The sequence below is a fragment of the Budorcas taxicolor genome, chromosome 3 (assembly GCF_023091745.1).
Source record: "Budorcas taxicolor isolate Tak-1 chromosome 3, Takin1.1, whole genome shotgun sequence".
Lineage (NCBI taxonomy): Eukaryota > Metazoa > Chordata > Mammalia > Artiodactyla > Bovidae > Budorcas > Budorcas taxicolor.
The window spans coordinates 57,942,678-57,966,732 of NC_068912.1; the positions used below are offsets into that span (position 1 = coordinate 57,942,678).

General features: G+C 37.3%; 1 protein-coding gene across 1 annotated transcript in view; it reads left to right on the forward strand.

The window, feature by feature from the left end:
* Positions 1 to 24,055, forward strand: part of COL24A1 (collagen type XXIV alpha 1 chain) — a 363,647-nt gene that overhangs the window by 196,610 nt on the left and 142,982 nt on the right. The window contains exons 26-29 of the mRNA XM_052638047.1: positions 9,364 to 9,417; positions 15,634 to 15,687; positions 17,250 to 17,303; positions 18,504 to 18,557. Coding sequence (XP_052494007.1) covers positions 9,364 to 9,417; positions 15,634 to 15,687; positions 17,250 to 17,303; positions 18,504 to 18,557 — 216 coding nt within the window. The remainder of the gene's footprint in view (positions 1 to 9,363; positions 9,418 to 15,633; positions 15,688 to 17,249; positions 17,304 to 18,503; positions 18,558 to 24,055) is intronic.

Below are 24,055 nucleotides of genomic sequence, written 5' to 3' on the forward strand. Positions count from 1 at the left end.
CACATACTCATAATTTGCATTTGAGCACTTTAAAATTGAATGTATAATTTTCTGTCCTTGGCTCTCATTGGCATATGTGGCACTTAAGGTTTCATGGGTTAAAATTAGAGCAAGTCTTGGCAGCTTAATCTGTCCTTTTAAACAGTGCTTTCTTCAGTAAAGAAGAGGTTATAGAGAACCTTTACTTAACACATGCCTCTGCTTTGAGTTCTGTAACTTACAAAGCATTCACAGGGCAAGAAAGCTATGTAGAGATAACTTCTGGAACCTTATCTAGAGATAACTCACAGACTTTGAGAACCTATAAAACCTGCTAATATCTTCTCTCTGATACAAATGTGTTGGAATAAGCCATAATATTAGCCTTTTTTTTTTAAAACTCATCTTGTGAAATAGAGCAAAAAATAGGTTTTGAGTATAATTTCCTTCTATTCAGAAGAGTATTTTTCTATTGTAGATAAGTTTATTTTATTTGGCAGAGAATAAAATTTAGAGTCTAAATAAAATAATTTTATTTTTAAACTATGTCCTCATGCAGTTATTGTGCCTCTTCCTTTTTGTTATCACACTTCTTAAAATAATAAACCACCCAACTTTTTCCCACTTTCGCTTTGGCAAAATTATATTCAAACACACAAGATACTTAAATTGTTCTTAAAGATCATGACCAGGCTTCTAATTGCCAAATCCTGTGACTGTCTCAGTATTCATCCTTTTCAACCCTTCTCACATAATACCAATTTTTCTCTATCTAAAAATTTTCCCTTCTTGAACATTTTTTTGCACATTCCTGGTTCCCCTCCTCTCTGACTCTTCCCTTTTTTTCTCTCTATCTCTTGCTTCCAAAGAATCTTCATTAAAATTCTCTCCTGTTTTTGTTCTATTACTGTATGTACTGCGTCATTCTTATGATTTCAGGATTGATTTTTCTATGGACTCACAAATTAATATTTCAGAATAAACTCTAAGAGCCACAATTGTCCCATGACTTAATTCATCTTTCCTCTGACACTGGCCTCTCTCCTAAGCTGCTGTTCCAAGTCATGTTACCGTTGTCATAAGAGTTACTACAGTTAACCTGTACTATTACAATAGCTTCTAACTCTTCACACCATTTTCTGTTTTGTTTTCCCATTTCCACACATTGAACATAATGTTATTAAATTACTATCCTTTTAGTACAGATATGATTATATTCCTCCTTTATTCAAACCAACAATGATTCTTCTACAAACACAAATTCTTCTGCAAGCACCACAAACACAAATGTCTCACTTGACAGTCAAAGCCCTCAATAGTACATCCCCATATATCTGTTCAAGTCTCTTTCCTACACATATCCTGTGCTCCAGACAATCTGGATTTACTTTATCTTTGATGAATGTTTCATCATTTGCCACCTCCTACTTTCTGTTCAAATCATTCCCTCCGCTTTGAATATACTTTCATCATTTATCTTGTCAACAGTTAGCCATACCTCAAATAGTGTGTTCTCTGTAAAGCTTTTCCTTATGTTCTCAACCACATACAATATCCCCTGTCTTTGCATTATATAGATTTTATTTTTCTTCCTTAACTTACAGAAAATATGCTTTTCTTCATCCAATTTACTAGATTATTCATTCTTATTAAATTTTACTCACCTTTATATCCTATACCACTCTTAACATATAGCTTATTACATGAGTTAATAAATATGCATTCGATTTTATTTTCTTCAGATCATTTTGTACTTACTGAATGAATTGATTGCAGTCAAAACCAGAGATTGATTCAGTGCACTCTATGCCATCTTTATTTATAGAATCATTTCTGTGAGACTACCTTTTGAATAAGCCAACTGAACTGAGTTACAAAGCTTTACAATTTTATGTCAGCATATGTTAATTCACTACATTTTTAGGGGAATATTAACAGCTATGACAAATAAACCTAGTATTTTTATAGGCTTCACTTGATAAGAAGCTGTTTTTGCTCATGTTAATAGTCCAGTGCAGGTATTACCAAGTAGCTCTCCCATTCAAAGTGACTTAGAATCCCAACTTCCTTTTTCCTTACAGTTCCACCACCACTTAGGGCCTTTAGTATGTGGGTTAGAAGAAAGTGAAGGAAAAACACCTGTTTTTCAAATAAATAAATGCCAGAGTTCATCAGTTTTGAAACACACATTGCATCAGTTACATTAGGCTTAAGTTTTGCTGCAGAAAGAAACAATCTCAAAATATCAGTGGCTTACAACAACAAAAGCTTGCCTGTTAATGAGCAAGCAAATTACAATAACAATGAGCTACCAGTCTATATACATAGACATAAATCATTACTCTGAAGTTGTGTATGTAATTTCCATGTATTTTACATCAGTAACAAATTATGCTATTATTATATTTATTTTAAAATTTTGCATAAAATGTTTTCATAATGATGTATCCTTTATTGGCTTCCCTGGTGGCTCGGTGGTAAAGAATCAGCCTGCCAATGCAGGAGACACAGGTTTGATATGTGAATCGGAAAGATCCCCTGGGAAAGGGAATGGCAACCCACTTCAGCATTTTTGCCTGGGAAATCCCATAGAGAATGTTGGCAGGCGACAGTCTATCAGATGGCCAAGAGCCAGACATGACTTAATAACTAAATGACAAAACAACAACGAAATCCTTTTGAAAAGGATGTATAATTTTTTCTCACTCAATATTATTGTCTTAGAACATTTATTTATATTGATCACTTCAATTCAGTTCAGTTCAGTCATTCAGTCGTGTACGACTCTTTGTGACCCCATGAATCGCAGCACACCAGGTCTCCCTGTCCATCACAGGGAGTTCACCCAAACTCATGTCCATCGAGTCATTGATGCCATCTAGCCATCTCATCCTCTGTCATCCCCTTCTCCTCCTGCCCCCAATCCCTCCCAGCATCAAAGTCTTTTCCAATGAGTCAACTCTTCGCATGAGGTGGCCAAAGTACTGGAGTTTCAGCTTTAGCATCATTCCTTCCAAAGAAATCCCAGGGCTGATCTCCTTCACAATGGACTGGTTGGATCTCCTTGCCATCCAAGGGACTCTCCAGAGTCTTCTCCAACACCACAATTCAAAACCATCAATTCTTCGGTGCTCAGCCTTCTTCACAGTCCAACTCTCACATCCATACATGACTACTGGAAACACCATAGCCTTGACTAGATGGACCTTAGTCAGCAAAGTAATGTCTCTCCTTTTGAATATGCTATCTAGGTTGGTCAAAACTTTTCTTTCAAGGAGTAAGCGTCTTTTAATTTCATGGCTGCAATCAACATCTGCAGTGATTTTGGAGCCCCCCAAAATAAAGTCTGACACTGATTCCACTGTTTCTCCCATCTATTTCCCATGAAGTGATGGGACCAGATGCCATGATCTTTTCTGAATGTTGAGCTTTAAGCCGACTTTTTCACTCTCCACTTTCACTTTCATCAAGAGGCTTTTTAGTTCCTCTTCACTTTCTGCCATAAGGGTGGTGTCATCTGCATATCTCAGGTTATTGATATTTCTCCCAGTAATCTTGATTCCAGCTTGTGTTTCTTCCAGTCCAACATTTCTCATGATGTACTCTGCATATAAGTTAAATAAGCAGGGTGACAATATACAGCCTTGACGTACTCTTTTTCCTATTTGAAACCAGTCTATAGTTCCATGTCCAGTTCTAACTGTTGCTTCCTGACCTGCATACAGATTTCTCAAGAGGCAGGTCAGGTGGTCTGGTATTCCCATCTCTCTCAGAATCTTCCACAGTTTATTGTGATGCACACAGTCAAAGGCTTTGGCATAGTCAATAAAGCAGGAATAGATGTTTTTCTGGAACTCTCTTGCTTTTTCCATGATCCAGCGGATGTTGGCAATTTGATCTCTGGTTCCTCTGCCTTTTCTAAAACCAGCTTGAACATCAGGAAAGTCACGGTTCACGTGTTGCTGAAGCCTGGCTTGGAGAATTTTGAGCATGACTTTACTAGCGTGTGAGAGAGTATATAGTAAAGCAGAAGATGCATCTAATCCATAGCCTGGCACTTTCATTTCTAACTGGACGCCTGGGTTTCCACTCACACATGCATGCACTAGGAGATACACAGAAAATGTCCATGGTGGCATTATTTAAGTAGAAAAGTAAGAATCATCTGAATTCAGTTCAGTTCAGTTCAGTTGCTCAGTCGTGTCCAACTCTTTGCGACCCCATGAATCGCAGCATGCCAGGCCTCCCTGTCCATCTGAATTATTGGCCTGTAAACAGATAAACTGAAATGTAGTCATACACTGGAAAAACTCGACAGCAATTAAAATTAATGGAGATCTGATCTCCATTAATCATGGTCAGTGCATGAATGGAGATCTGGTCCATTAATTTTAACTGCTGTCGAGTTTTCCCAGTGTATGACTACATTTCAGTTTATCTGTTTACAGGCCAATAATTCAGATGATTCTACTTTTCTGTTTAAATAATGCCACCATGGACATTTTCTGTGTATCTCCTAGTGCATGCATGTGTGAGTGGAAACCCAGGCATCCAGTTAGGAATGAAAGTGCCAGGCTATGGATTAGATGCATCCTCTGTTTTACGATATGCTCTCTTATAACATACTCTACATACAACTGTTCTCCAGAGTAATGTACCAGTGATATAAACTGGTTACCTATAATTCTGCCCCCACTTTATACGCCAAAACTTGAGTGTTATCAGATGGAATATGTTTGTATTAGACTTTTGGGGTCCTGCAATAGTCTAAGGAAACCATTTTACATCTGTTCTCTAGCTAAGTTTCATTAAAGATTCCCTGTGGAAATGGATATAATCCTAGGAGTTATTTGTCTTTCCAATAAGAACGTATCTCTTCCAATTATGCCCTTTTGATGGACTGCACCTTCTTATACTGACATCAAGAGTGACAAACTCAAATACCCTATTGGGATCAGGCAGGTAGTATAAATAGTGAAATGGTTAGGTATGAGATGAGCGATTGACAGGGACCATGGTGAACTGAAGAGTGCTCATCCAATATTTGTCTTTGAGAATACACTAGCCTAGCATACACTATGCTAGTCATCTGAAGCCAGGCATCTTATAAATCTTTATATGTATAAACTTTTAATATAAAACCTCCAGACTGATAAATCTTAGCACCATATGCAGCTTTTTAAAATTAATATGTATGAACTGTGGGCTAAGTAAAATATTTTTGTAGGTAATATTACTCTGGTATGCATGGTCAGTATCCAGTTCAGTTCAGTCACTCAGTCGTGTCCGACTCTTTGCGACCCCATGGATCACAGCATGCCAGGCCTCCCTGTCCATCACCAACTCCCAGAGTTCACCCAGACTCATGTCCATCGAGTCGGTGATGCCATCCAACCGTCTCATCCTCTGTCATCCCCTTCTCCTCCTGCCCCCAATCCCTCCCAGCATCAGAGTCTTTTCCCAATGAGTCAACTCTTCACATGAGGTGGCCAAAGTACTGGAGTTTCAGCTTTATCATCAGTCCTTCCAAAGAATACCCAGGACTGATCTCCTTTAGAATGGACTAGTTAGATCTCCTTGCAGTCCAAGGGACTCTCAAGAGTCTTCTTCAACACCACAGTTCAAAACCATCAATTCTTCGGTGCTCAGCTTTCTTCACAGTCCAACTCTCACATCCATACGTGACTACTGGAAAAACCATAGTCTTGACTAGACAGACCTTTGTTGGCAAAGTAATGTCTCTGCTTTTGAATATGCTATCTAGGTTGGTCATAACTTTCCTTCCAAGAAGTAAGCGTCTTTTAATTTCATGGCTGCAGTCACCATCTGCAGTGATTTTGGAGCCCTAAAAAATAAAGCCTGACACTGTTTCCACTGTTTGGATAAGCTAAATGGCCCCTATTCCATTCATTCATTTAAATTTGACGTGTTAGGAAAAGGAGTCCCCCCGCCCCCCGCTTCAATTAACTAGTCTGTGTTTAGAAAAGTGTTAGTCACTCAGTTGTGTCTGACTCAGACCCCACAAACTGTAGCCATCCAGGCTTCTCTTTCTGTGGGATTCTCCACACAAGAATACTGGAGAGGATTGCCATTCCCTTCTCCACAGGATCTTCCTGACCCAGGGATCAAGCCCAGGTCTCCTGCATTGCAGGCAGATTCTTTACCATTTGAGCTATAAGGCAGTTCTTAGGTTCTGCTGTTTTGGTTATTGTCTCACAATTTCATTGTTCACAATTTCATTCTCACAATTTCTCTCAATTTCATTGTTTCTGCTCAGATTTGATTAACTGACCATTGATCGTTGATTGTTTCAGAATGAAAGCCTTCACTCCCTTAAATTTAAAGAACCATAGAAATGAATTATTAGGTCCCTTTCATCTGGATATAACTACTAATATTAGCATGTTGTTTAAAAATATGGATTAGTATTATCCAACAGAAATATGATGTAAGTCACAAATTAAATTAAAATTTCCCAGTAGCCACATTTAAAACTGTAAAAAAATAGTGAAATTGATTTTATTAATATTTACTTCAACTAATATATCCAAAGCATTATCATTTTAATATGTAATCAATGTAAATAGTCATTAATTAGATATTTTGCATTCTTTTTGTAATTCAGTTCAGTTCAGTCGCTCAGTTGTGTCCAACTCTTTGCGACCCCATGAACCGCAGCACGCCAGGCCTCCCTATCCATCACCAATTCCCGGAGTTTACCCAAACCCATGTCCATTGAGTCGGTGATGCCATCCAACCATCTCATCTTCTGTCGTCCCCTTTTCCTCCTGCCCTCAATCTTTCCCAGCATCAGGGTCTTTTCCAATGAGTCAGCTCTTCGCATCAGGTGGCCAAAGTATTGGAGCTTCAGCTTCAACTTTTTGTAGTAGGTCTTCGAAACCTTGAGTGTCTTTTGCATTTACAGCACATGTCAGTGTGGACTAGCCATATTTCAAGTGTTCAGTAGCCACTTAAACTCATCTATACTATTTAAGCTCGTATACTTTAGAAAGCTTCTTAACTCATCTGCCTTATTTGTTAAGGGGGAATTATGATAATACTATCAAATATGGTTGTTGTGAAGATTAAATCAGACATATAGCAAGTGTTTAACATATGTTAGTATATACATAATCAACAGATAGATAGATGTGGGTGAGGATACATTTATCAGTTGAGTCGCTCAGTCATGTCCAACTCTTTGTGATCCCATGAACTGGAGCACTCCAGACCTCCCTGTCCATCACCAACTCCCGGAGTTTACCCAAACTCGTCCATTGAGTCAATGATGCCATCCAACCATCTCCTCCTCTGTCATCCCCTTCTCCTCCTGCCCTCAATCTTTCCCAGCATCAGGGTCTTTTCAAATGAGTCAGCTCTTCGCATCAGGTGGCCAAAGTATTGGTATTTCAGCTTCAACATCAGTCCTTCCAGTGAACAGTCAGGACTGATCTCTTTACAATGGACTAGTTAGATCTCCTTGCAATCCAAGGGACTCTCAAGAGTCTTCTCCAACACCACAGTTCAAAAGCATCAATTCTTCTGCATTCAGCTTTCTTATATATATATATATATATATATATATATATATATATATATATATATATATACATATACATATGCGTGTGTAGATAAAAACATGCCCCTATATATTAACTTCTGTTAGTTTCAACACAGCAAGCCATTTTTCATGGTTCAGATATCTTCTATGGCTTATATGTATTATTATATGATAATCTATTGAAGTAGTATCTTTGGTAGCTATTGGAAAAGACAATGTTTCATACATTTAAAAAAAATTTTGATTTATTTATTAATTGGCTATTCTGGGTCTTTGTTGCTGTGCATGGGCTTTTCTCTAGTTGTGACGAGCAAGTGCTACTCTTTAGTTGTGGTGCCAGGGCTGCTCACTGTGGTTACTTCTCTTGCTGCTGAGCGTTCTAGGGCATGCAGGCTTCCGGAGTTGTGGTTCCAGGGCTCCAGAGTGCGGGCTTCGTAGCTGTGGTACATAGGCTTAGTTGCTCCATAGGCTTAGTTGCTCCATGGCATGAGGGCTTTTCTCAGGCCAGGGATTGAGCCTGTGTCTCCTGCCTTGGCAGGAAGATTCTTTACCACTGACCCACCAGGGAAACCCATTTCATACATTTTTAAATAAAAGAAAGTAACTTCATAATTGAAGACAGTCAGGAGAAGGCAATGGCAGCCCACTCCAGTACTCTTGCCTGGAAAATCCCTTGGACTGAGGAGCCTGGTGGGCTGCAGTCCATGGGGTCGCTAAGTCGGACATGACTGAGCAACTTCACTTTCCCTTTTCACTTTCATGCATTGGAGAAGGAAATGGCAACCCACTCCAGTGTTCTTGCCTGGATAATCCCAGGGATGGGGGAGCCTGGTGGGCTGCTGTCTATGGGGTCGCACAGAGTTGGACACAACTGAAGTGACTTAGCAGCAGCAGCAGCAGCAGGAGAAGGATTATACTCTTGTGAAACTTGTTCTATGTTACCATTTTTGCTTTCTACACTGCTTGAAGCAGAATCCATAGAGACAGAATCCATAAAGATAGATGCACCATGAACCTTGTTCACTCTGAAACAGTGTTACTGATTGCCTTCTTTCACTTCTGCCAAATTCATCTTTACTCAAGCTATTTTCTCTGCCTAGAAAGCTCTTCCTCCTTTCTTCCCTTGGCTGGCTGGCCTCTTCTCATTCTTGAACTTTCAGCTTAAATATTAGGTTTCAGATTTACCCTGACCATCTTTTGTAAATATATGTCTTTTATCCTCCACCTCAGCATCACAGGTGTTTCCTTTGTGAACCTCTTATCATAATTTATAATTATTCACTTTTTGATTTAGTTTTTCTTATTTCTATAGGACTTTTTGCCTCATCAGGGCAGGTCCTAGGTCTCCATTGCTTACTAATGAAATCTCAGCAACTACCATAGGGCAAGGCACAAAGTAGGCACCCGATATTTTTTGAGTGAATTAATATGCTATTCCCTCATATACTGAGGAGCTTTCAAAGAAGGAAGTCACAGAAATGATTTCTTAAGCTAGTGTATCCACATCAAGAATCTGTAAAAATTGCAGGTGTTTTTATTACATCTACTGACCTGTTAGTTCTACAAGGACAATTAAAGCTCCATGCCTCCCAGCACAGGGCCTGTCACAAATTAGACATTCATATATATTTGATGATTGACTGAATAATTAATTCTGATGTGAAATCTTAGGCAAGACACCTATACTAGGAACAATTTTACTCTAAGACAATTTAGAATTTAGAGTGAGTTAAAAAGAAACATAGTGTTTACAGATTTAAAACCAGGATGCTATAATGGCAATACAATATATATGTATTTTCTATTATACTCTTTTTTAAAAGGGACCTCTTGGTTTACCTGGAGAAGTTGGGGTGACTGGAAGCATTGGTGAAAAGGTAATTTCTTTCATTGTTTTGTTCAATAGTGAGGATTCTAAGGTAAACTCAAAGGAGGGATACTCATATGATATGTTATGAATTAGAAATCACTCACAACTTAAAATGCATTACCTATACTGAATCTCTTAAATGTACTGAAATATAGCTGATAGTGTACATGTTTCTAAATTTTAAAGAGTAGAGTACTCTTTTGGTTATAATTATGTGCTTGGAAGGGAAAAGATGAAATAGATGGTCTAGGTATATGACTAGAAAATATTTAAATCTACTTTATGAGAACAAGTCCCTAAAGGAAACAGTTTTGAAAGTGAAGAATAAGTTATCGCTTTGCCTGATCCAAGTTTTAGTCACAATCTCTTTATATCCTCTTGGATTCCAGTATGAAGTTATTCATGGATCTTTTTGGCTATTGTGATGGAAATTTAAAACTTAAAAATTTCCTAGAAATCATTATCTTGGGATTGATTTTCCATATTTAGTTTCAAGTTTAAGAAAGTCATTTTTGAAAAAAATCAGAAGTATTTCTTTATTTGAAACCAACAAAGACATTTTCTTGAATTGTTTTTAATTGACTCATTATCACTAGAAAATTTTGGACTTTGACTGAAACCTGACTTGCTGAATGTAATATGGAAGCATGGTAATCTAATGCAGGGCTACTCTTTGTGAATAAATAAGTAGAGCCAGGATTAGAAGTAAATTAGGTAGTGTTTCAGTTATTTCCATCTGAAATTGTTGATTTAAGTTAAATAATATATTTAAAATTCATCCTCCCCCCCCACCCACATCCAAAGTGTTCTCTTCCCAATTTTCTCATTTCTATTGGTCTGCGTTATACCTATCTCTGTTCTCCCAGTGTTCCAGATAGAGTGAACCCATCTTTGCATTTCCCTTTTCTTCCATTGTGTTGTCCAGTCACTAAATCATGTCTGACTCTGGGACCCCATGGACTTCAGCATGCCAGGCTCCTCTGTCCTCCACTATCTCCTTGTGAAGTGAAGTGAAGTTGCTCAGTCGTGTCCGACTCTGTGATCCCGTGGATGGTAGACTACCAAGCTCCACTGTCCATGGGATTTTCCAGGCAACAGTCCTGGAGTGGATTGCCTTTGTCCCTTGAGTTATCTAATCAAATTCATGTCCATTGCTTATCTAATCATCTCATTCTCTATGCTTAATCTTTTTGTCTCCAAGGCAAACCATTCTATATCACAGTTATCCAAGTCTATGCCCCAACCAGTAACACTGAAGAAGCTGAAGTTGAACGGTTTTATGAAGACCTACAAGACCTTTTAGAGCTAACACCCAAAAAAGATGTCCTTTTCATTATATGGGACTGGAATGAAAAAGTAGGAAGTCAAAAAACACCTGGAGTAACAGGCAAATTTGGCCTTGGCATGTGGAATGAAGCAGGGCAAAGACTAATAGAGTTTTGCCAAGAAAATGCACTGGTCATAGCAAACACCCTCTTCCAACAACACAAGAGAAGACTCTACACATGGACATCACCAGATGGTTAACACCGAAATCAGATTGATTATATTCTTTGCAGCCAAAGATGGAGAAGCTCTATACAGTCAACAAAAACAAGACCAGGAGCTGACTGTGGCTCAGATCATGAACTCCTTATTACCAAATTCAGACTCAAATTGAAGAAAGTAGGGAAAACCACTAGACCATTCAGATATGACCTCAATCAAATCCCTTATGATTATACAGTGGAAGTGAGAAATAGATTTAAGGGCCTAGATCTGATAGATAGAGTGCCTGATGAACTATGGAATGAGGTTCATGACATTGTACAGGAGACAGGGATCAAGACCATCCCATGGAAAAGAAATGCAAAAAAGCAAAATGGCTGTCTGGAGAGGACTTACAAACAGCTGTGAAAAGAAGAGAGGCAAAAAGCAAAGGAGAGAAGGAAAGGTATAAGCATCTGAATGCAGAGTTCCAGAGAATAGCAAGGAGAGATAAGAAAGCCTTCTTCAGTGATCAATGCAAAGAAATAGAGGAAAACAACAGAATGGGAAAGACTAGAGATCTGTTCAAGAAAATTAGAGATACCAAGGGAACATTTCATGCAAACATGGGCTCAATAAAGGACAGAAGTGGTCTGGACCTAATAGAAGCAGAAGATATTAAGAAGAGGTGGCAAGAATACACAGAAGAACTGTACAAAATAGATCTTCACGACCCAGATAATCATGACAGTGTGATCACTCATCTAGAGCCAGACATCTTGGAATGTGAAGTCAAGTGGGCCTTAGAAAGCATCACTACGAACAAAGCTAGTGGAGGTGATAGAATTCCAGTTTCAAATCCTGAAAGATGATGCTGTGAAAGTGCTGCACTCAGTATGCCAGCAAATTTGGAAAACTCAGCAGGGGCCACAGGACTGGAAAAGCTCAGTTTTCATTCCAATTCCAAAGAAAGGCAATGCCAAAGAATGCTCAAACTACCACACAATTGCACTCATCTCACATGCTAGTAAAGTAATGCTCAAAATTCTCCAAGCCAGGCTTCAGCAATACGTGAACCGTGAACTTCCAGATGTTCAAGCCGGTTTTCGAAAAGGCAGAGGAACCAGAGATCAAATTGCCAACATCTGCTGGATCATGGAAAAAGCAAGAGAGTTCCAGAAAAACATCTATTCCTGCTTTATTGACTATGCCAAAGCCTTTGACTGTGTGCATCACAATAAACTGTGGAAGATTCTGAGAGAGATGGGAATACCAGACCACCTGACCTGCCTCTTGAGAAATCTGTATGCAGGTCAGGAAGCAACAGCTAGAACTGGACATGGAACAACAGACTGGTTCCAAATAGGAAAAGGAGTATCTCAAGGCTGTATATTGTCTCACCCTGCTTATTTAACTTCTATGCAGAGTACATCATGAGAAACACTGGGCTGGAAGAAACACAAGCTGGAATCAAGATTGCTGGGAGAAAAATCAATAACCTCAGATATGCAGATGACACCACCCTTATGGCAGAAAGTGAAGAGGAACTAAAAAGCCTCTTGATGAAAGTGAAAGTGGAGAGTGAAAAAGTTGGCCTAAAGCTCAACATTCAGAAAACGAAGATCATGGCATCCAGTACCATCACTCCATGGGAAATAGATGGGGAAACAGTGGAAACAGTGTCAGACTTTATTTTTTTGAGCTCCAAAATCACTGCAGATGGTGATTGCAGCCATGAAATTAAAAGACGCTTACTCCTTGGAAGAAAAGTTATGACCAACCTAGATAGCATATTCAAAAGCAGAGACATTACTTCGCCAACAGAGGTCTATCTAGTCAAGGCTATGGTGTTTCCTGTCGTCATGTATGGATGTGAGAGTTGGGTTGTGAAGAAGGCTGAGTGCCGAAGAATTGATGCTTTTGAACTGTGGTGTTGGAGAAGACTCTGGAGAGTCCCTTGGACTGCAAGGAGATCCAACCAGTCCATTCTGAAGGAGATCAACCCGGGGATTTCTTTGGAAGAAATGATGCTAAAGCTGAAGCTGCAGTACTTTGGCCACCTCATGTGAAGAGTTGACTCATTGGAAAAGACTCTGATGCTGGGAGGGATTGGGGGCAGGAGGAGAAGGGGACGACAGAGGATGAGATGGCTGGATGGCATCACGGACTCGATGGACGTGAGTCTGGGTGAACTCCGGGAGTTGGTGATGGACAGGGAGGCCTGGTGTGCTCCGATTCATGGGGTCGCAAAAAGTCGGACAGGACTAAGCGACTGAACTGAACTGAATCTTTTTAGTAGGTCTCAGAGTTTTTTCTTAACAGTTTATCTTTTCTAATAATCAATCTAGGCTATCCCATCAGACATAATCTTATTAGTTTTTCTTAAATTTACTCTCTTCCCTGGTAGCTCAGATGGTAAAGCCTCTGCCTCCAATGCTGGAGACGTGGGTTCAATTACTGGATTGGAAAATCCCCTGGAGAAGGAAATGGCAACCCACTCCTGGACTCTGTACTCTTGCCTGGAAAATCTCATGGACGGAGGAGTCTGGTAGGCTACAGTCCATGGGATTGCAAAGAGTCGGACACGACTGAGTGACTTCACTTTCTTTCTTTTCACTTTCCCTTTCCATCCTCTAATCCAGCCTACATATTACTAGTGGAACACTTTTTTTGATGGGTCAGGATAAAGCATATTGAGAAACCTTCATTAACTCCCTATGTGTTTGTGCTAAGTCACTTCAGTCATGTCCAACTCTTTGCGACCCCATGGACTGTAGCCCACCAAGCTCCTCTGTCCATGGGGATTCTCTAGGCAAGAATACTAGAATGGGTTGTCATGCCCTCCTCCACAGGATTGTCCCAACCCATGGATTGAACCTGGGCCCCGCATATTGAAGGCAGATTCTTTACTGTCAGAGCCATCATGCTTAAGCCTATTAATAGCTCTGCTTTGCTGTCAAGGTACTACATGATTTTGGCTTAATCAGTTCATGTAACGAATTTTCTGATATTCACAGTATAAACCTTTCTTGCTCCCCTGCATCATATTTTATGCTTGTTCCTATTATTATTCTTACTAATTTCTTGGTTTAGAGTATCCTCTTCCTTTCCCTGTATTTATTCAAAGCCAAACTATAGTACTCAGTGAAGTTCTGTCTCCTCCATAAAGTCTTCCCAGATTAATTGTATTCCTTCTTGATTTCTTCCTTTCCTGGATGTAGAATAAGTACCACACAATTTAATTGATTCATCTTTCTTAATGACATGTTTATAATTACTTGAGGGTAGAGTCTAAGTCAAATTTCTGTTATATCTCCCCAACACTCAGTACATTAAAAGTGATTTTTAAATATTTACTGATTTTTATTAACAATACAAAAATATAAAATGACCTCAGTTCAGAAAAATTTAGATAGTTATAAAACTGTCTAAAAGTATAAACTTTTGCATTGTGATTTAGTTACTTCTGTGTTAAGTCGTCTTCTACACTAACATGCTGAAAATCTTTGGAATTTTAATGTGAATCAGCTTAGACCTTTAATCTATTGTGGCATATTTGATTATCATAATTATGGTTAATTGTGTTAAAAGTTTACAGAAAGATAATTTTGTTCAATGGTTATACACGTCAGTTAATTTTTACAGTTTGCTTTCATACTTTTACTATCTTCATATTTTATATGTCTACAATTATGAGAATTTCTACTTATAAAACTTTAGCATATGATATATGCTCAATTTTAAATCTTGTTTATTCATATTTTTTCATTTAAATAAACTTCATATTTTATCCCTTGAAAAGTATCTTAAGAGAACTTTAATAATAGTAAAACTCTAGCAACTTTAGGGTAAAACTGCAAAATTTGTAAATTTAAAACTTACTGAAAATTAGAATGAGTTTATGGTCCAAGCTTAGCTCATTCTTGACTAATTTTTTTAATGATTTGGAAGTAGTTTTTAGTTTTCTGTGCATTGCATTTTTCATTTACATTTTAATGTAAGTATTTCACATTTTATAAACTTTGAATTAATGATATTTCATTGTTTCATACTTTAGTTCATTACTGCCAAGAGAAAATATTATGTAATATTATTGATTATAGCAGTATGATCAGTAATATTGCTGAAATAAAAGAATAAATGAGGAAATAAAATATTTTTTGAGATAAATATATAGCAATTTAAGAGATTTTTATACACTATATTACATGGCCAAACATGGACAGTCCATCATCAGAATAGAAGCAATAATAATTAAATTCAGTTTTTTCTTAAATATTTTGCCAACTCTTAATAATATAAAATAGTTTTATAGATTATTTGTTTTGTCATTGTACAAGTGCATTCGAAAAAGTAGAATAGACTATGTATTATAAGTGCATTGTATTAATGGTTTGCTATTAAACCACTTTGTCTTCCAAGTTTCTCTACTGTGTCCCGGAGAACACTGTTATAACTAATTTGATATTTGGCTTGCTAATACGTACTTGTTATTTCATTCACATCTTATATAAATGAGATAAGTGTATGTCTCATGGTTTGTGTGTGCAGGTCTATCCTGACATCTGTAGAATCTAGAATGAGAGTATAAATGGAGGCCCTGGGGTCAGAGTATAATTAGAAGCCCACATACCATATGCCTAAACATTTAAACATTGTAAACCAAACTAATGAGTCAATAAATAATACGTAGTCTATTCTACCTTTTCACGACTAATCAACATACTTCAACATGCTTTTTTCTTTTTTTCAAAAGGGAGAGCGTGGAAGTCCAGGTCCAGTAGGTCCCCAGGGGGAAAAGGGTGCAATGGTAAGAACTCAGTACTCTGAAAGATATGTGTCCAAAGAACATAGTGAAGTTACGGCATTCCAGAGATAGAATTGCTTTGAATGAAATTCAAGTAAGTGAAAAATGCTATTTTGTAGTAAGTTTGCATTAGAAGTTTTCTTCTAAACTGTTTACCATTCGGAATGCTGATTTGCACTCAAAAGCATGCAAATCAGATGGCTTAGCCAAAGGAGCCTATAGTTTTAAGAGAAGAAATAACCATCCTAAATTAGCATATGTGGATGAAGAAGAAAATTCAATTAGGAGTCTACTTTGATTTGACAACTTATAGTTTATATGAGACATATCATCATTGCCACCTTTCCATAAGTTTGTGGTCACAGTGTAATTCTTTTATGTATGAAAATCTGGAATTCGTCTTATGGTCTTATATCTTTAATATAGAAATAGCTGATAAATTTTATATCTAGATTGCAGTTTTTCATTTATTGAAGTTTCTAAATGTGATAGAAAATAGAATTAAGAATTATTTTCAGCTAAAGAATCTTGCTTTCAGAAATACATTGTAATGGATCTGGTGTACCTAATATTATCTGCAAATTCATTTTACATAAATTTTTCTTCACTTTGACTTCTGTATTATGAGTAAAACTGTAAGATTACTTTTACCTATCTCCAATTGCTGTTAACTAGGAAATTTAATATACCTTTAAAGGCTAATTAATTTCAGAAATGATTGCCTCCTAAGATATTCTTTGAAGCATCTGAGTATGGTTAATACCACTAAGGGTGTGAAGTGAAGTGAAGTCGCTCAGTCATGTCCAGCTCTTTGCGACCCCATAGACTGTAGCCTTCCAGGCTCCTCTGTCCATGGGATTTCCCAGGCAATAGTACTGGAAGTGAGTGACGTGAAGTAACTCAGTCGTGTCCGACTCTTTACAACCCCATGGACTGTAGCCTACCAGGCTCCTCCCTCCATGGGATTCTCCAGGCAAGAGTACTGGAGTGGGTTGCCATTTCCTTCTCCAGAATAGTACTGGAGTGGATTGCTATTTCCTTCTCCAGGGGATCTTCCCAACCCAGGGCTCAAACCCGGGTCTCCCACATTGTAGACAGACACTTTACCATCTGAGCCACCAGGGAAGTCCACTAAGGGTATAGTCCTTGTAAAATTTGATAGGCTAGAGTATTTGTTCACAATCACATTTCTTAATTTCTGAATTCCCTGACATTGAAAAGGATATGGTTTCACAATCTGTATGTATTTAACATAATGAACATTTATTCACAGCATAACATAACCTAGAGAAAGATGAGATGAATATTCTCCTCTCAGTAGGTTATAATATGTGATTCTGGGTAAAGAGTTTCTAATAAAAGGACACACAGCTTCTCTGTAAACATTTTTGTTTCTGTTGTCTATCTCTGGAACATTTCCTGTGGCCTCATGTCTTGGATAGAGATGGAGAGTTTATCAAATTATCATTTTTAATTACTATTTATCATTTACTGGTTTGTCTTCAGTGAAAATAATTAGATATAATGGAGAATTCATATCTCATATATTTTTTCTTAAATTATAGGGATATCCAGGTCCTCCTGGGGTTCCGGGACCAACGGGTGCCCTGGGACTACCTGTAAGTACAGAAAAGACTTCTCTTCCCAATCACTAGAAAACACTCTAGAATATAACATGGTGTCTTTCACTTCCTTGCTTCTACTTGTTCTGTTATTTACTGCTCACTTCTAATAGTACAGCTCTGCAACCAATAGCCATATATAAGAAAATAGTCAATAATTAAGCTTTGAAGTAAGACCAATTGGACAAATCACAAGCACAAGTTCCAACATACTGTTCTTAGAAATTTGCTAATATTCTCCAACTGAAAAAAATCCTTAGAAAAATTTAGTATTCAAAAATTGAGTTTTGAAAAATTCCATTTGTGTTTACAGGAAAATAATGAAGTCTTGTCTCTAAAGAGAAAGTTTGCTGATTAAAGATTGAAACTTATTCTGTACTTAAATGTGAAAAATATGAGCCTTTGTGATCCCCTAAGTAGAACTATTATCAAAAAAGGTTTATGCTGTTTTGTGAAGGTTCTGTTTTGAAGATAAGCCCAATTTTCCAGCATACTGATAGACATGTATTGACTTGCAAATGAGGAAGACTGATCTAGGGCACGGTTGCTAATTTTTTTAGTCGTGTAAGATAAAAAATAGATTTTAGTTCCTGTGAAAGTTCACTGTTTTCATTTTCATCTACCTACGTTATACAGATAAATAAAATTTGCTTTCTAAGCAAGTCTTCATTGAAGACTATTAGGTATAAAAAGAGCTCATTGTAATTGACTGAATAATAATGCAGTCTTCACTGAAGACTATTTTTGTAGCATATTAATTTGGAAAAATTTGTGGCATTTTTCATGGTAACAGAAAAAATCCATTCTTATGTGATGGGATTATCATAAACATCGAGAGGAATGAGAAAGAAATCTTGGAAAAGTAGCCATTGCTTCTTTGACGGACCAGGCAGGTTAGACTGGTCACATTGGTTAAGGGCATATCTCCCTCCACTACCAGTCCATATGTGTTTATCATAAAAACCATGCGGTCAGTGAATATTAAGTACTTCTCATTCTTTTCAGGGTATAAACACTTAAATTAAATTTCTCCAAATAGTAGGATATGTCAAAGGCAGAGTATTGGGAAAGGCCAATATGATATTTGTTTTTTAAGAATTCCCAGTGAGAATTGCACGTCATAAGAATGGTTATAGCTACTATTCTTGTAATATTCCTGTGAATTCTGTAACTGATTTTTAAATTTTCAACATGTAGGGTCATGTGGGCGCAAGAGGACCACCTGGGATTCCAGGTCCTAAAGGACGAAGAGTAAGTTACCAAATCAAGGAAGTACATTAACCTAAAAAATAAATGTAAATAGTGATGTGTTCAGCAAAAATAGCTTATATTAGATGGGAACATTAATTGCAGTGTAATTTATAATCATTTGTACTTATAAAACCATACCTTTCCATTTTGTGTTTTAGAAATTTTACTGACTGAAGAATTCTCTCTTATTCCCAACTTCCAGTTTCATCCACTGGGGGAATTGTGAATGTGAAGATGTTTAAATAAATTATTTTTGAACTCACAAAGAGACTTATATAGCAAGAGATAGTAACAGCATGATAAAGAGTGATAGGAAATAGAATGAGGATACAGAGGATGACTAAGAGTTTATTCACTATAAATAAGAGGTAATATAATCATTGTCTAATAATTATGCTTAAGAAAATTAAGTTAAAAACCTTTCATTCCTTAAGTCTTTTAAACATTTAGATCCTTTTTTTTTTTTTAAAGAAATAAGAACCACCATTTATTACATGCCTGTCATGTGCCAAGCCCTTTTACATATACTAATACTCAAAGCCACTCTAAAAGGGAGAGGCATTTATCTCAGATATTATAGTTGAAGAAAATGGGGCTCCAAGAGTTTAAGCATATGAACTGTTGCATAGGTCTAGGGCACAACCAGGATTCAAACCTTAGAGTGTCTAACTTCAAAGCCTATGGTTTTTCAATACTGCATTGAATATTAGAGTATTTTTCCTTGATTAATTTGAATATGTAGGCTCTAAGAACTCTGTTTTCTTCCTTGGCTTTACCTTGACTTTTACAGCTAGAGGAGAAAATATTTTAAAATGCTAAACTAATGGCCTCCAAATAACAAAGACTTAAAAAAAAAAAAAAAACCACCCTCCCATTTTCCAGTTGGCAAGTGCAAGAAAGGTGCTTAGTTTAAAATAACAACTTTAAGAACTCATTGGCAATACAATGATATGAATTCGGCACATTCACTGTTGTGGCTTGGTTTCAATCCCTGATCAGGGAGCTAAGAGCCTACAAGCTGCACAGCATGGCCAAAAAATAAAATAAGCCCAAAGAAGTAATGACCTTAATTTCATGTGCTGTGTTTTAGGTGAGGATTAAAGAAAAAGAGCAAATTTTTCTGTATCATCACTTCTTTTCTGAAAACCTATTTTCCTTTCTGGGTTATGGATTTACAGTCTATAAATGATACTGATGGCCACATCTATTTTAGCCCAAATGAGATTTAGAATAATAAGAAATCATGGAAGATGATCTGTACTCTGTCATTTTAGTGGTCTGTACCCTGCCAACATTCAGTACTTGGTCAGGTCAAATGTGTTTATTCAGCGCTGTATTACTCACAGTGGTAAAGTTCAACCAACTTTGTGACAGATAGAAAAAAAAGAAAACTTTATTTGGTTAGCTAAATAATTGAGATATTATTGGTTATCCAGGCATACATAAGCCATATACTTAAGCAAGATATGTTTCTGAATCACTTGTGCTATCTCATGTCATATGGAAAGTTTATTTATCTGTAGTTTTTTAACTTCCCTGTGATCCCTGGGCAAATTATCACTCTTTTCTGATTTGACACTTTGTCTTCATCTCTGCCCTCCTCAGAGGTCTCTCTCATCCTCCAGATACATTTTACTGATATACTTCCAGATGACTCCTCATAATTATTTAAAGTGCACCCAATATTTCTTAAGCAAAGTTTTAGTTTAGAAATAAGGGCTTTATTTAGTACAAAAGTGCTCCCTTTACAGGAGAATATTTCATGTAATCAGTCAACATTGGGAATACAAAAAGAACTGAAGACCAGAATGTTAAGGAAAAAATATAGTATTATGAAGTTCCATTCTAGTTCTCCCCTAGTATCTTCTTCTGCCGTCAACCTATTTTCTCATCTATTCTCCACTATAGATGTGATCATAATGCATATCATTTCAAATGTTTTTCACTCACAAAACTTTGAGAATTTCTGTCCAGCCTACAGGGATTAATGCAAGTTATTTGGATGGAGATGCCTGTGCCCGAGCCTTTGCTTGCTACCCCAAAGACTGAAGAGGTCAACATTTCCAGCACACCTGTAACACTTTATGACACACAACTGTGTCACAGTACATTGGAGGGGAAGCTAGGCACATTTTCATGGAGACTATACAAAAAACTCTCAGTATGAAACTACTGCTTATACGCCCTTGCCGTTCTGCCTGTGATTTGTGCTTTTATCATATGTGACTATGTGAACATCATGAATGGTAGAACTGCAGGCCAAGGATTCTGCTTCTCCATTTGATTCTCTGCTATCCATCCATCTGCCATTCATCTGTCTAACATTTGCTGATTTAATACAATCTGTCAAACTCTCCTACTATCTTGGGGAATTCAAGGTTAACTATTCCTTAGATATAAGCCACATGATTTCATGGTTTAATGACTTACAATCAGTGGCTTTTAAAGTATCATACAATATTGACAGAGAATAGCAAAAGCTCAGGCAAGCAACAATACCTGCCATCTCAGGAAACAACCTAAACAACTTAGTATCATGAAAACTTTTCTAACTTGTTTTGTGAAGATTGTATAATCCTGCCCTTTATGAAAAAGATAACAGGATTGACTGAAAATGTTCATGTAGTTTGAGATTGTTAGATGGGAGAGTTACCTGTAGCCTGTAGTGACTTATTTTCCTTTCTTGGGCTCTGACATCACTGTGGATATGCAACCATGAAATTAAAAGATGCTTGCTCCTTGGAAGAAAAGCTATGACAAACATAGATAGCATATTAAAAAGCAGAGACATCACTTTGCTAACAAAGGTCCATACAATCAAAGCTATGGTTTTTCCAGTAGTCACGTACAGATGTAAGAGTTGGACCATAAGGAGGGCTGAGCGCCGAAGAACTGAAGCTTTTGAATTGTGATTCTGGAAAAGACTCTTCAGAGTCCTTTAGACAGCAAGATCAACCTGTCAATTCTAAAGGAGATAGACCCTGAATATTCATTGGAAGGACTGATGCTAAAGTTGCAATACTTTAGCCACCTGATTCAAAGAGCTGACTCATTGGAAAAGACCCTAATGCTGGGAAAGATTGAAGGCAGGAGGAGAAGGGTGCAACAGAGGATGAGATGGTTGGGTGGAATCACTGACACTATGGACATGAATTGGAGCAAACTCTGGGAGACAGGGAAGCCTGGTGTGCAGTCCATGAGTTCGCAAAGAGCCGGACACAATCTAGAGACTGAACACAGCAAACCTGTAGCCGACTTTTAACTTTTCCAAAAGAGGACAAAAAAAGATTAGATTTTTTTTTTTTTTACTTAGCCAGAATACATTCTTCAAGAGCTTTATATTATAGCTAGTCAGATATTTTAAGGCAAGTACTAGAAAGAATAACTTTATACCCAGTTAGGTACCTATTATAATACTGCTTGTCTAATCTTCTTAGAACTTGACCTGAAGCTTGTTGTCTCAGGAGTCAGAGAAGGCATATACAGTAACCCAGGGATAACGTCTACAACCAACATCAAAGTAAAAGTTATAAATGTTGATAAAGCTAAGCTTTAGTTAATTAACCAACCCTTAACTGAAACATCAGGAGGACCAGACTTTTCAAGAGTTCTGCCAGTCTTAACATGGAGTCAGAATTTTTATCTTCTCCCCACTACCCACTTTCTGCCACAAGCAAACTTACATTTCCAATTTGATTTTATATTAATGCTGTCATAATTCTACTGGCTAATATTAGCAAAATATCCAAGAAAGTCAGAAATTTCATGTTACAAAAGAGTTAAATGCCTGGTTACCAGTGGGCACACTTCTAGATCATACTTGTTTCCTGTGGTATTTTAGAATGATAACTACTCATTTCTTCTCATACTTTCTCAGCCATGTTCTATTACTACTCCAAAAAATTTTTGAAAGTGTTTTCCTAAAGAGAAGAAAAAGGGAAAAGGGCATAGAAGGTGCTAGGGAAAGAATCAATATAGGCTACTTAATTTTTAAGGTAAAGGTAATTATAAAACAAGGTCCTGTGAGATTGCACTTGAAACTTCAGTCATCCTTTAAGTTTGGTTTTTCTTCTATCTTCAGTTACTTAGCTGTCAAACATTCCAAGGAAGCCCCACCTGAGGACCTTTGCAGTTTCTATTGCTCCTACCAGAATGATCTTTCCCAAGTTATTTGCATACCCTCAGTCTCATCTCCTTCAGGTCTAGCCACATGTCACTTGAGAGCTTTCTCAAACACCCCTCTAAAGTAGCTCCCCTCCCCACCTTAGATTCTTTCTAGTCTCTTAACCTTTATTTTTCTTCATTATACCTGACTACCGATAGCCATTTTATATTATAATTTTGTATATATATTTGCTGTTTTATAAATTCAGGGATTTGTCTCTTCTCCCAGTTGGTCCTCTATAAATGTTTGTTAAGTGAATAGCACTTTGAAAGTCACATAGCTATTAAGTCCATATTCCTCAATCTGATATTTAGGGTCCTATACATTCAGAGTTTAACTTAGTTTTGCAGTCTTTTATGGGAAAATAGGGTCAAAAGTAAGCTGGGGACATGTCATGAAGTGCCTTAAATACAGACTGAGAAATTGTAGTGCTTTGGCTCTGGTATGCCCAGTGGAGCTATACAGCCTCATGGAGCGTGAGTCTTCTCTGCAATCCCATGAATGTTCCCAACAGGATCAGGGTATGCAGTTACCCCAAGAGTACCCAGGAAGAGCATCCTATTACAGTAAGCGGCTTTATAAACAGTATAGTATAAACTAAGTTGACCTCAGATGGGATACAGTAGAAGGTGCTGAAGCCTGTGGGGCTCCTTCAAATCATTATGTTATATTAGGAAATTTGTATCACTGTTCTGCGTAGAAATCTTCAATGCCTCCTCATTGTTTATTGATTCAACTATAAACTCCAGTCCTTTACCTTTTAAATCCCAGTCTTTCTACAATTATTTATTAATATAGAAATACTAGAAAATGCTCAGTGTAATCAATAACTCAGGTTAAACAAACTACATTTTTCATTCTTGCATATCTTCTTTTCTGCCTCTGTATCCTTTTCTCATACTATCCCTCTATTTAGAATTTCTTCCAGAGCATGATCTCTGACTGTCAAAATAATACCTCCATTCCCTTTACAACCTGTGAAAGCTCTCTCCCTCCTTTAAATCACTTTACCCCCAACACACCTTATCTCTGCCTATATTATAGTTGCTTTTGTAATTTACCTTATATCATAATATGGATACCCATAACATTTAATGGAGCGCCTTTTTCACAGTTAGTGTTCAGTTAATGGTTGTAGAATTTGATTAATTCTCTTTAAAAGGACTTTAAGATCTTCCAAGGACAGTTATAATTTTGTCAAGGAATGTATACCATCTTCATTAGAGAATGACTTTTGCAACTAATATTCACAGCCAATTACTCATTTAGTATCAATAGCAACACAGCTCAGAAATTTTAAACATACCTGAACACTCTCAGCAGCATTTTCTGT